Genomic DNA, 13,597 nt, shown 5'->3' with positions numbered 1-13,597 from the left:
TCATCAATGAAAGTCATTTTAATATATGTATATAATACCGTATATCTCCTTATAGCTGCACAGTTTAACTGTTTACAATTAATGTCCATATACTGAAAAAATGGTGAAGAAAAAAAATGTTAGTAAATTTCACAAAAGGAATGACTTAAACATGAAATTTGGATGTTTACAAGATATTTAAAAGATAATTACCTACCTTTTTCTAACAGTGTATTATTTTATTGATGAATAAAGACCAAAATGTGTTTAAATCAATTGCTATATACACTCTTAAAATTATTTTCAGTTTCCAAATAAGACAAAGATTATTGGAGCACATAGAAAATACTACTTTAGTCCTTCTACTTCCAAATTTTACATTTAATTCAGTGTTTCACTTGTTTCTTTCTGTTTATCTGTGAAATTTACTTGCAGATTCTGGGTGAATTTTTATTTATTTATTTATTTATTCAGTGAAAACAAAACATCTTTCCATGATTCAGCTGCAAATACTGAAATCAATAAAGAAAGTAATCACATAGTTTGAATCCAATTTCTACGACAAACTCAACTGCAGCCCAAACAAGAGCACAAACCCTCAGAAAACCTGTTGAGCTTCTGAGATCTGAACTATCTGTGCAAACAGCGATCACGCAATAAAAACAGTGTAAAAACACAGTAAAACCCTACCTTCAGTGTGGGGTAAAGCGCTTCTCCAAACAGCCTCTTACTTCTCCATGCGTTGATGATGCTCGTCAGCGTGTGTCATAATTACGGCCATTATTTGTGAATGAGCAGTGAGGACGGTCTTTCTCCCGCAGGTACAAGCAGACACTGACCACAGCAGATGGAATATGAAGGACGAGCACCATGTCTCCTCCTCCGCTCTATGACACCTCCTCATCTGCTCCGGCAGCTCAAGAAACCTCCTCAAATCAGGAGCAGAAGCAACACCCGGAGACTATGAGGCTGAGATCATCTTACATTGCATTTTTACCCCTTTGCAAAACAGTGTATTTTTCTTGTTTTAAGAATAAACTCTAACAAAACAGTTAGATGTGTGCTTAAAACTAGAAAACAACACCAAACATAACTCATTTTAATATCTCAGAGGCTGGTCTTTGCTGAGGACACCTAACGAAATTATCGGTTTTGGATCTAGAGCTGTAAAAAAAACAAACAAAAATTCTGAAAAAAAACAAAACAAACAAACAAACATACAAAAATAAAAAAACAAACAAAATAAAACAATACTCATTCACAATAAAACAAAATTTCATGCTTCAGTGTTTACTTCTACAAAAACCCAATAAAAGTTGTTCTTTTTTTTCACTGTATGATAATAAACAGCAGGAAATTTCTGAGGGAAAATCATGACAAGTAAAACCCATACCAGTTTTTTCACTGTATGATAATAAACAGCAGGAAAAAACTAATGTTTGAGTTCATACTTTCATACTAAATAATAATTAAATAAACTATAAACATAACACAAAAAACAAAGAACCAAATCAATCATAACAACTTAATAATTACTGTTTACTATAGTCTCTTTAGAGCTGCTTTACAGCATAATTGAATCCTGTTCGTGGCATTGAATCAGTATTTTTTTATCACTATAAAGCTGCTTTGAAACAATCAGTATTTAATAAAATGTTATATAAATAAAGGTGACTTTAGTGCACAGTTTGAGACGTGGCTGAGATCTCCAGATGAGACACACGTGAGGTTACAGAGGAGAAATGATGGCTTTGCTCTCCATCAACACTCAGAGAAACCACTGAGACGCTGAGGAGATCTCAACAACCCGCAGTGAATGTGTGCGATGTGATGATATTTCCGGCTGTTAATCTTGGCCTGAGGCTGAGCATTAATCATCTGAAGACGGCAGCTGGTGAAGTGAGACAGCAGTTTGGCTCCAGATCAAACCCAGGTTATCATCTTACCCTTTCACACATATCACCGATCCACGGCCAAACAACAGCAGAGACCTGTAATGATGATGATGAGCACACAAACCTTCATCTGACTCTTCATCTGAAACCAAACCAATTCAACATCAAGATCAGAATTCAGAGTTTACAGGTTTCTGTTCGTTTCAGGCTGAGTTTCAGGTCATTTGGAGCCTAACAGCAGTTTGTACTGTCCATGACACAGTAAACCAGACACTAATAACTGACAACATTTAGCAAACAGGACAGCGTCATACTGTATGCTCAACATGATTGATTTTCAGGAGATTTCACAAGAAACATGAAAATATTTTGAGGTCTGCGGTAAATCTTATAATCGATGAGGTCTTGACTCAGACGTCATCTTATAGAAATGCAATGGTTTAGTATATTGGTTTCATACACCAAGTTCAAAATGGTCTTTCACTTCTAGCGAGGCTTAATTCTGTTACAGTGGGAAAGAGCTGACCCTCCAACACACAGTAGATGTAACAAATCAAAAATAAAAAACTTACCAATCACGATACATACGCGGGCACATCTCCATATAAACTCAGACAAATCCCCATACAACCACAAAAATAATGCAACTCCATCGACGACGACATTCTCTTCGCTGACCCACGAGACTGGAAGGCGTTCGCCGTTGACATGCCTTCGCTGTGGACAGAAGCTGTCTCACTCAGCTTTGTTCGCGATTCTCCTTCAATGAAGGTGGCCCCGCCCCTTACCTTGTCCAATACCAACGGATCTGAGGGGATGCACGCAGCACCTTTGATCTGCCAGTGTGTGTACACGTAAGGATCTTCAGTGCCCCTCTGCTACAAGTGGTTTGATCTTTTTTTAGGTGGTTTTAAAGAGAATGCTGTCACTAGTGATTATTATGACTGACAGCTTCAGGGTCGGCCGCGTCTGGGCCACACCCACACTGAGGCAACGCCAGCAGGGGTCTGACTGCTTTAGCTGCAAGAGCATTGAGTCCAGCAAAACACTACAGCCTCTTATGCCTTCGAGCATCCCGTTCAATTCTGGATGCTGATGACAGTTTGTTTGTTGTAATTACATTATTGAAAACAAAACCCATCCAAATAAAACACAAACAACAAAACCATTCTCATTTATAGCGAGAAAAAGAAGATTAAATTTCCCCATTGCCCATCCTCAATCTCAGGCACCTGGACCGTGCCCTCATGTTACACCAGAGTCACACCAGAATGTCTGCTGGCCATACTGCAGCTCGCAACTTCCTCCAAAGTTGGAGCCTCTCGCCCCCTCAAAGCGTTTCAAAGGATGCTGGGCCTCATGGCCTCCGCATCACCGGTACTACAGTTGGGCATGCTTTGCATGAGACCCCTTCAGTACTGGCTGAAACCGCAAGTTCCATCCAATGTGTGGCATCACAGATGCTTTCATGTCAAGGTGAGCCAGGCCTGCATGTCAGCTCTGGCCCCTTAGAAGGACCCCCAGTGGTTCAAGCAAGGCATGACCATGGGCAAATTGACCTACGGCAACTGGTCGGACAGAAAAGGTCAGCTACACATCAACTGCCTCAATATGACGGCAGTATGTGGAGTCCTTTAGACCTTCTTTCCAGACCTGGAGGGACACCACGTGCTAGTCAAGTCAAGTCAAGTCACCAAAAAGATTGCGTGAAAGCAACTGAACAACATTAATTAGGAGAACAGTGTGTCAATAATGCAAAATGACAGTTAAAGGTAGTTCATCATTGAATTCAGTGATGTAATCATGCAGCTCAGTTCAGTTTAAATAGTATCTGTGCAATAATTTGCAATCAAGTCAATGATATCGCTGTAAATGAAGTGTCCCCAACTAAGCAAGCCAGAGGCGACAGCGGCAAGGAACCAAAACTCCATCGGTGACAGAATGGAGAAAAAAACCTTGGGAGAAACCAGGCTCAGTCGGGGGGGGGCAGTTCTCCTCTGACCAGACGAAACCAGCAGTTCAATTCCAGGCTTCAGCAAAGTCAGATTGTGCAGAAGAATCATCTGTTTCCTGTGGTCTTGTCCCGGTGGTCGTCTGAGACAAGGTCTTTACAGGGGATCTGTCTCTGGGGCTCTAGTTGTCCTGGTCTCCGCTGTCTTTCAGGGCTGTAGAGGTCCTTTCTAGGTGCTGATCCACCATCTTGGCTGGATGCTTACTGGATCAGACTGGGTGACCTCAGACAAGTTGCAGACTAATATGAGCGTTTTGATTCTTCTAACGATGTAGCAAGATGTTATGGGAAGGAGGACTTCTAATGTTCAACAAGATTTGAATATTAGAAGCTCGTTCAAATAATCTGAGGTGCTCTGCCTCCCGAAAACCAGAGTTTGGGTCAAATAGGGCTTTGATAAGGTATTATAAGCAAGATTTTAAAATCTATACGAGGTGTTTCAGGATAGGGAGCCTAGTGCAGTGTGCAGTGACAGGACCGGGCTAATATGGTCATACTTCCTGGTTCTAGTAAGAACTCTTGCTGCTGCATTTTGGACTAACTGGAGTTTATTTACTAAGCGTGCAGAACAACCACCGAATAGAGCATTACAATAGTAATGTAGCAGTAGTCTGCTCAGACAGCATGACAGTGGTGTTTTCATAAATTGCCAGGTAAACGCCTCTTGGAGTGGGCACATCTCAACCTGCGTTCACTGAGGGCAGTACATGTGCCGGTGTACTGAACCAAGGAGCAGACATGCTATCTCGGAGCAACATCTCCTCAGAGGATTGGATGCTCCACCTACAGATGGTTCAGAAAATCTGGGAGATCTTTGGCAGTGCAGAGGTCAACCTCTTCACCTCAAAAGACAACTCTCACTGCCAAACTTATTTAAAAAAAAAAAAAAACAGGTAGTCAGGCCAGGCAGGGAGCACAGGCACAGAGTGCTTCTAGTGGCCCCGCTCTGGAAGAACCATCTCTGGATCTCAGCGCTGTCTCAGCTGCTGACAGCAGCACCGTGGCCCATTCACCTTAGGCAGGACCCTCTCTCTCAGGCGAACATAATGATTTGATTATATGAAGCGGCGGGAACACTTTTTATGTGACTGTTGACAAAGGAATTGTTTAATAAAGTCGTTATTTTAGTTTTCTTTGCTTCCAAAAAGTGTTCCCGTCGCTTCATATAACCCTTATGGCAGATGGAGTATTCTGACGACGACTTTCATACCTTTCCTGGACCTTGACACTGTTATTTTTTTGGCAGTCTATGGGACAGTCACAGGCCTCCAGGTTTTCATCCAAAATATCTTAAATTGTGTTCCGAAGACGAACGGAGCTTTTACGGGTTTGGAACGACATGGAAGTAAGTGATTAATGACAACATTTTCATTTTGGGGTGGAGTATCCCTTTAAGATGAGAGACACTTTATAATGAATTGAAAGACTGGACGTGTTTTCAGGACGAGAGGATTTTTCATTAATAGCATGCTCAAGTCTTAATGATGCTGAAGAAAAACAGCCAGGTACAAAAAAAAAAAAAAAAAAAAAAAAAAAAAAAAAACACTATGGCAGAAGAAAGCAGTGAGTGTATGGTATATGAGTGATGTATAACAGAACTGTCAGATTCCTCAGACTCATGTGACGGTCATGCTACGACTAAATTCCTCCATAGAATCACTCTCCGCCGCACACCTGACTGGAGCCAATTAAAAGAACATTTCATCCCTCATTTGAAGAAAACCACTTCTGTAAGAACAAGGACGCGGCAGGAGAAAGTCTGCTGTCAAATAGTGATCTTTATCTATGATTGAATGAATGAATGAATTTACACACACACACACACACACATAGTAGTATCTCATTGATTCTTCATTTTAACATGATACACTGGGCACATTTTTACTGGCGTTTATATAGTGATAAGAGGACAGTGCAGCATAAAGGAGCAAACTAACTAAATAAACATGCCAACAGAATAGAAACATTTAGAAAGAATCTTAATAGAGAAAATCTAATTAAATCTAATTGAAATGAATAAATACAACAGGGTGGATATGTTGTTTAAAAAAAAAGAGAGAGCAAAAGAGAGAAAAGTTTATGACTAATGCTTTGTTCTTTCCCTCCAAGGAAATGATGTCACTTCTAGCAAGTCATGTGATTTACGGCAAACACTTAATATTTTAAAGGACAAGCTGCAGTAGCAGTTTAATAAACCTAATCTAATTTGACTATATATATTTAATGACCAAATATATATAGTCGTAGTGACTTATATACAGACATATTAATATTTACATACGTCATCACTCATAATTTAATACATGTCATAGCAGCATTATGACTGCAAATTGAATGATTTTACCCAATTATCCTAGTAAAAACACTCGGGTACTCCTGTGCTGAATCTTGTGGTCCATCTTACCCCAAGGGTCTCATTTTATCTTTCCAGTTTCAAAAAACTTTTACTCCACAAATCTAAAAACACTGATCACACAACACACACCACACAACACAACACAATACAATATAACATATCTTTTTCTTTTTTTCCAGATCCATTGGTCTCTACTGACTAAATCACAAAAATGTTGATTTTCATATAAAATGACAAAATTAAAAACATATCCTTCCATCAAAATGGTCGAGATTCATATATGGCCATCTATGGTCAAAACGGTCAATTTAACTAATGTAAAATTATACAATAAAGAATGTTAAAATCTTAAATTAATGGGCAAAAGCAGGGTTTCTGTGGGTTTTATGAACGCTCTGTTCTCAGCCACTGGAACATGAAAATAACTTACTTTACCTTCTGATCACACTGCAAAATGAATTAATAAATAAAAAAAGTGATTCTTGCTCAGTATTTTTATCCTGTTTTTCAGTGAAAACGTCCAAAGATTCTTAAATCATGATTTGTTTACTTGGAAAGCAAAATTATATAAGAGAAGTAGTCTTGTTTTATGAGAAAGTGATCTAAATAAAGTGAGCTTATGTTAACAACAAGAACAAATATCCAATTAGACCAATTTAAGCCTTAATTTGTGGAATGGCAAATTAAGACTTTTCACAATCTGCAGAAACCCTAAAAAGACATTATAATAGTTACGAAATTCCGACTTCAACTGGAACTTTTATCATTACTGAGATTTTAATATGACGATCTGAACCCATTACCACACAAGCTCATGTGATCTCAGCGACGCTTGAGTTTCAGAGAAGCCCATCCACTCCTCTAGAGGGCCACACAATTACTGTAGAAAACAAGAGCCAGAGACAATGTGCTCAAGTGTCCCTTTTTTTTTATTAAAGAGTCAGAATGACTAGTAATTTCATAGCAGGCAAAACAGACAAGCCCAGGTATCTTGTAAAAAGGACTCTTTTGATACATTACAAAATAAAAGTCAGGGCAAAATAGAAAACAGAGCTAAAACATCAACTTCAGCCGGATGGGTGTCAGGAGAGCCATCAGAAAGAGGAGTTCAGCCTTTCGTCTTCAGCTCAGTGTTAGACACGCGTCACAGACACCAGATACATAAATACAGGAACCTTTACGAACACAGAGGAGAGCAGGTCTTCTGTGAGGTATTTCAAATTAACTATACACTGAAAAATAATCAAGTTACACAGCAGAGAGATGCTGGGTCCTCAATTCATGACAAAACTGATGAAAACAATGAAAAACATAACTCTTTCTGTCTTACATCACTGCTTCTCTTCTCTGATTGTGAGAAAGGACACTGAGGTTTGCTCAGATTGTTACGTTTCATTTAATTCAATAATATTCTGGCCATTTCAGCAAATGAAACCATCAAGATATTTTGAAATTACATTGTCATGACAATACACATTTAACTGTTTTGCTGTGCTATTCTCATACGTATAATAAATAATGTATAAAAAAATTAAAAATAAATAAATAAATAAATAAAATGATTGTTTAATTGAAAACAGCAATTTAAACTTACATTTAATTTGCTTCGCAGAAATAACACTTTGCTTCATTTTGGTAATGTGAATTTGGGTAAATGTGTTTAACTAATCCAAAAATGAACATATTAATAATAATAATAATAATAAAAAACCAACCAACCAAACAAAAAAAAACTTAATTGTCCGAAAAAATAGGCTTCAAGTTCTTCATGGTGAAGGTTTTTAGAGTAAAGACAAACATGTTCTTTATAGGTTTCATGAGATTCACTTCTTGACACACAGAAAGACAATGATTCCCATCAGATAAGAATGAACTAGTTTAATGTCCAAGAACTGCAGCACCTTTAGATCCAGAGCAAACCCACAATCCCTTTCTGCTCAATCCAGTATCATCTTTATGGGTACATGTCAAAACAAATAACAACCAACACAGTAAAACAATAACCAAAAAACATAAAACAACAACTTTACCACCAGAAAAAAAACCAAAAATTGTAACATGTAACATAGAAAAACCAAACAACTAAACGATAAAAAATAAACCCAACAATTTAAAAAAGTAAACAAACAAACCGGTCATGTAACACAGTAACCAATCATTCTTACATGTAACATAGTAACCGATCATTGTAGTATCCAACCATTGTAACATTTAACATAGTAACCGGTCACTGTAACACAGAAACAGTTCACTGTAAAAAAGCAACCAATCACTGTAACATGTAACATAGTAACCAATCGTGACACAGCAACATCACAAACAAACACAGAAACCGCTAACCAACATAAAACAATCACTAAAATGTATCATTGTAACATAGTAAACGATCATTGTAACACAGCAACAGTTCACTGTAACACAGTAACTGATCACTGTAACATGTAACTGTTCACATGAACAATAACACCAGCAAATCGTCACATTTGTCAGAGGATTCATGAAAATAAAGCTTCAAAATCTAAAGTGCCAGGACAAGTAAATACGCATTAATTTTAGAAAACCATGAGAACTGGACTGAGATGAGCTGGAGCCTGGAGCCATCATGAGAACAGAGACTCTGTAAGTCAGGCTCCAGATCTGCTACTCACCACTTTCTGTTTGAGACTATCGTCACTCAAATATGATGCACTTTTGACTGCTGATTGTGTGGATTGTCAATACATTCTCTTTTCCTCATTCAAATGACACGGAAATTCAAGGCCAGCAATAATCTTTATGAACTCTGTATTGTTTACATAACACCATCAGCGAGGAACACATCACAGAAAGTGCAGAAAGACAGAAGCTAATCAAACTAGTTAACCAGCTCAATCTGAAAATAAGACTTTAGATCACAGATCTGCAATGGCAGTGAGAGGAAATTCTTTTATGTATATCAAAATTCACAAAATGCCCAGCACTTGGAATATTCAAAATACATATCAGAAATTGTTTTTAAAAAGGTGGTGACATCAATAAAATATTGCTTTGCCAAACATGTGAGTTGAGAACTGACAGTGAATTCCTTTCCAGGGTCTGACGGATTCATAAACGCAGACGTCTGAGTGTCGTGAGACTGATCAAACCTGCCTCTTCACATTAGCTCATCAACCAAAAAAAATCTTAGAAAAAGTTATGAATAATAACAGTATCTTTTAGCAAAATAAACTGACAACTTTTGAAATCTTTAAAGTAAATCAGATTTAAGACCAAACGTTAAGAAAATAACTGAATATCGCTAGACTTCAGCCTCATTATGAGGTTCAAATGAAAAAATTAAAGAAACAATGATTTTTTTTTTCAATCACATCAGGCAGTAGATTTATTCACTCAGCTTTTGTGAAAGCAGAATGTATGAAAACAAATCGTCTATCTACCACAAAACATTCAGACTCTGTTCGTGTGAAGAAACCCACGCTCAAACGAAGGAAGGAAGACTTTACTTGATGGAAAACACAGAAAAAATTACTATCATTTTAAAACGAGCCACATTTATCAGCCAAATTATTGGACTTAAAGTCAATTTTTCACTTTCCTCTGAGTGAAAAATAGAAAAATACAGCAATATGTTTATCAAAAAGGTAAACTCTCTATTATCGACTATATCTACTGAATAACATTGATCTCTTACTAAACCACAGTCAGCATCCTGTATTTGGTCCATATTAATGCACAATATAGCAGTTTATTTCAGTACCTGAAGTAAATCAAAATCAAAATGTAAAATAAAATTTAATTGCCCCTACCCCCCCCCCACCTAAAAAAAATAAAAATAAAAAAAACCCCAGCAGATTGCGATGTGATCATGAAATGATTATTGGACGTCCAGAATTCATAAATGTGCAACAGACTGTACAAATGGATGAGAAAAGAAATAAAACACACACACCAAAACAAAAGCTGTAAGCCGCTTTCCCCTGAGCGAAGGGACCAAATATTAAGCACTCAGGATCTATAATAAAAACTGGCTGATTCTGATTCAGACCAGCACTGAATCCAGTCGTATGTTGCACCTCAAATCTGATGCTCAGTCCGTCCAGCAGGAGGAGACAGAGCTCAGGTATCTGTCACTGGCGCTCAACGATCAGATCCGACACGGAGTAATACTGTTATCAAGCATCGAGCCCATGCAAACACTCACTTATCAATTCATAAAGGCATCTACAGTCCGGAAAGACGGAAAACAAAAGACGAGGGGCTGAAAGAGTGCGTGAGAAACCTCTTGGACGCGTCACGGACTGGACTTCCAGTTCACTTGCATCATTTTCATCTCGTGTTTCAGAAACATGCACAGCTGGTCAGTATCAGTCACACAAATAAATCACCCCACCAGAAACAAAACAAGTGCTTGGCTTTCAAGTATTTGTTTTAACAAAAAAATCCCTTAAATTAGCTTTTTAAATGACGCTGAGGGGAAGAGAAACCAGCAAGCGTAGCTGAACCAATCAGCTGTCTCGGACAGCAGGAAGTAAAGGTTTCAGCGGCGCTCAGTCGAGTTTCTTCTGCTCGCTCGGGCTGAAGTCAGCACAGAAGCCGTTGGTGGTGTGGGACGGGGAGCTGCTGCCGAACCCAGCGCTGTCCGAGTAGAGGTACTGCTCGCCGAAGTCTGGATGCTGATCCACGAACTCCCTGAAGCTCTCTGTCAGCGGGAACAAAGAGTCAGAAAACAACACACCTGACACATTTCCCTCAACACATGCTTCAGATGTTTCTGTCAAGAGCAACCTGTGGAGACTATACACAAAAACAGAACAGCCCGACGTCTAAATACATTGATGTTTTCCATCTCTGAATGACCATCGCGACACACTGCACAACTACGGTACGACAGTAACCTCTAATACATCAACGTTACAAATGTAAAAATCCAGTTTTGCTGTGCTTTTTTGTAAGGCAGCACAACAAAATCCAAAATAAATATTACTACTGTAATATTTCACTGTAAACAAATCAGGTTCTGAAGAAAAATATAATAATAATAATAACACTAAAATTGTATATTATTTAATCACAATGCAGCTATTGTTATTAATATTAAAATTATAAAAAAATACTAAATAAAAACAAAGTAATAAGTATTCCTATTGCAATATTCCACAGTAAAGAATACAGAGGAAAAATAATAATCTGTAAAACTGCAAAACTAATATTTATAGCAAAAGATTATCTAATATTAAGTGCTTCTCTCTCAAACATTAAACACATCAAATCAAACAACACAAACACAACAATAAAATAAACATAAAAAGTTAAAAGTAGGGCTGTCAAATGATTAATCACGATTAATCACATCCAAAATAAAAGTTTTGTTTACATAATATATGTATGTGTACAGGGTATATTTATTATGTATATATAAATACACACACATAAATTATATATTTAGAAAATATTTACATGTATATACATTTATATATTTATATTCTTATATTTTATATTATATATAAATATATTTAATATATAAACATAACATATTCTTCTTAAATATATACATGCATGTGTGTGTATTTATATATACATAATAAATATACACAGTATACACACATATATTATGTAAACAAAACTTTTATTTTGGATGTGATTAATCGTGATTAATCATTTGACAGCCCTAGTTAAAAGGTGACTTGGGTTTTGCTTCAGTTAATAGTGAGCCCTACATCACTGTGTTAAACAGAAGCATTAACATTATTTCCGTGAGGAGTCTGCGGAGCTCCAGGACGGAGAGCCGAACGCAGGAACAGGAGCGCTTCTCTTACCGAAGCTGATTTTGCCCGAGTCCTCTTCATCGATGGCTCTGAACAGACGGCTGACCTTCAGCTCTCCGAGGCCGTGCGCCGTCCTCAGGATGCACATCAGCTCGCTCTCTGTGATCACACCGTCCTGCTCGGCCCCAAACATCTGAAGACATCACACAAACCAGTCTCAGAGCCCAGCATCACTCATTGAGCCTGTGAGGATGATCTCTTCGTCTGACACACACCTGGAAGGCCAGTCTGATGGTGTCCAGTGTTTTAGCAGGCCGACACACCACAGAGAAGGCGATCACAAACTCCCGGACGTCCATCGAGTGCTCTTCGTTCTGCTCAGAAAGAGACGAGACCGAAACATGGCATGCATCTGTGTGGATGGATATGAATGAGCAGGAAAGATCTAGTTTACCTCGTCAAAGAGAGCGAACATGTGTCTGAGCTCGAGTGACACGGGCAGCTCGAGGAACCGGCCGAAGTCCTCCAGACTCAGTCTCTGACCCTGCAGACTACGAGCGCGCTTCCCATAATCCTGCAGGAGCTTCTCCCAGTTCACACGCTTCAGCCTGAGTCAACACCAGCAGTTCAGTACAAACCTCATCCAGCGTCAGCACGAGGTCCGTATGAAGCAGTACAGAGCACTTATCAGTAATAAACATAAACTAATAAAACCTTTTAGAATGTGACTTTTCTTTTCATGTTTTGAATTTAACAGCAAACCTGTGGTGTACAGCACGTTGTTTGAAAAATATTAAAGTGTTAATGCCTTCAATTAACTCCCATGGTTTTTTATTAATACATTTGTATTACATCATAAATCAAGAAAAATCTAAACAGACAACACAGAATTTAGGAAAAAAAAAAAACACTCCATTTCACCGTATTACTGTTACACATATACATATAAACTGTTAAAGTTTTATTAATTCAAGGGACAATAAATAAATTAAAAATACCAAAATGCAATAAAACCATTAAAAAAAAAAAAAAAAAAAAAGCAAATTTAGAGGGAAAAAATAAAATAAATGAAACAGATCATGTGGCCCAAAGCTTTTAATACATTGTTGTTAAATTGCACACATTTAAGTATTTAAATTAATTAGGCATGCTTTTTAATTACTATAATTTAACTATTGAAACAGAAAACAATGGAATCCAAAGGAAATGGAAACAATTTTTTTCCACTGGAAAAATAAATAATAATAAAAGCATAATAATAATTATAATAATAAAAAAAATAATAATAATAATAATAAAATGACATAAAAATGGGAGGAAAAATAAAACTGATTTCCTAGGGCACTACAAAAGTCATTTTTGTTATACTTTTAAATAAACTGATGTTAGATTGTATACGTTTCATTATTTCAACTAATTAGTCATGTTTTTTGATTATTAAAATGTAACTATTAAAACTGGGGAAAAAGGGAATCCGATGGAAAAATCAATTAAATAAAAAACTAGTCCTCAATGAAAAATCCAAACATAAAAGTTGAGAATCTGTGGAAACATAAAGAGGACTGACAGGTCCTGTAACGATCACGAGACTCACCCCAGAGAGCGCAGCAGC

The 13,597-nt window shown here is 37.5% G+C and overlaps 1 protein-coding gene across 1 annotated transcript in view; it reads right to left on the bottom strand.

Moving 5' to 3' along the window:
* Positions 1-9,578: 9,578 nt before the first annotated feature.
* Positions 9,579-13,597, bottom strand: part of LOC109061153 (lysophosphatidylcholine acyltransferase 1-like) — a 33,506-nt gene continuing 29,487 nt past the window's right edge. Inside the window, exons 11-15 of the mRNA XM_042755506.1 lie at positions 13,580-13,597; positions 12,440-12,593; positions 12,261-12,359; positions 12,037-12,178; positions 9,579-10,919 (exon numbers count right to left, since the gene is read on the bottom strand). The exon at positions 13,580-13,597 is cut by the window's right edge and continues 108 nt beyond it. Of these exons, the coding sequence (XP_042611440.1) occupies positions 10,768-10,919; positions 12,037-12,178; positions 12,261-12,359; positions 12,440-12,593; positions 13,580-13,597 (565 nt within the window). The 3' untranslated portion in view covers positions 9,579-10,767. The remainder of the gene's footprint in view (positions 10,920-12,036; positions 12,179-12,260; positions 12,360-12,439; positions 12,594-13,579) is intronic.

Source organism: Cyprinus carpio, unplaced genomic scaffold (genome assembly GCF_018340385.1).
Source record: "Cyprinus carpio isolate SPL01 unplaced genomic scaffold, ASM1834038v1 S000006714, whole genome shotgun sequence".
Lineage (NCBI taxonomy): Eukaryota > Metazoa > Chordata > Actinopteri > Cypriniformes > Cyprinidae > Cyprinus > Cyprinus carpio.
The sequence above is the reverse complement of the archived record's forward strand: the minus strand, read 5'-3'. Positions and strand labels throughout refer to the sequence as shown.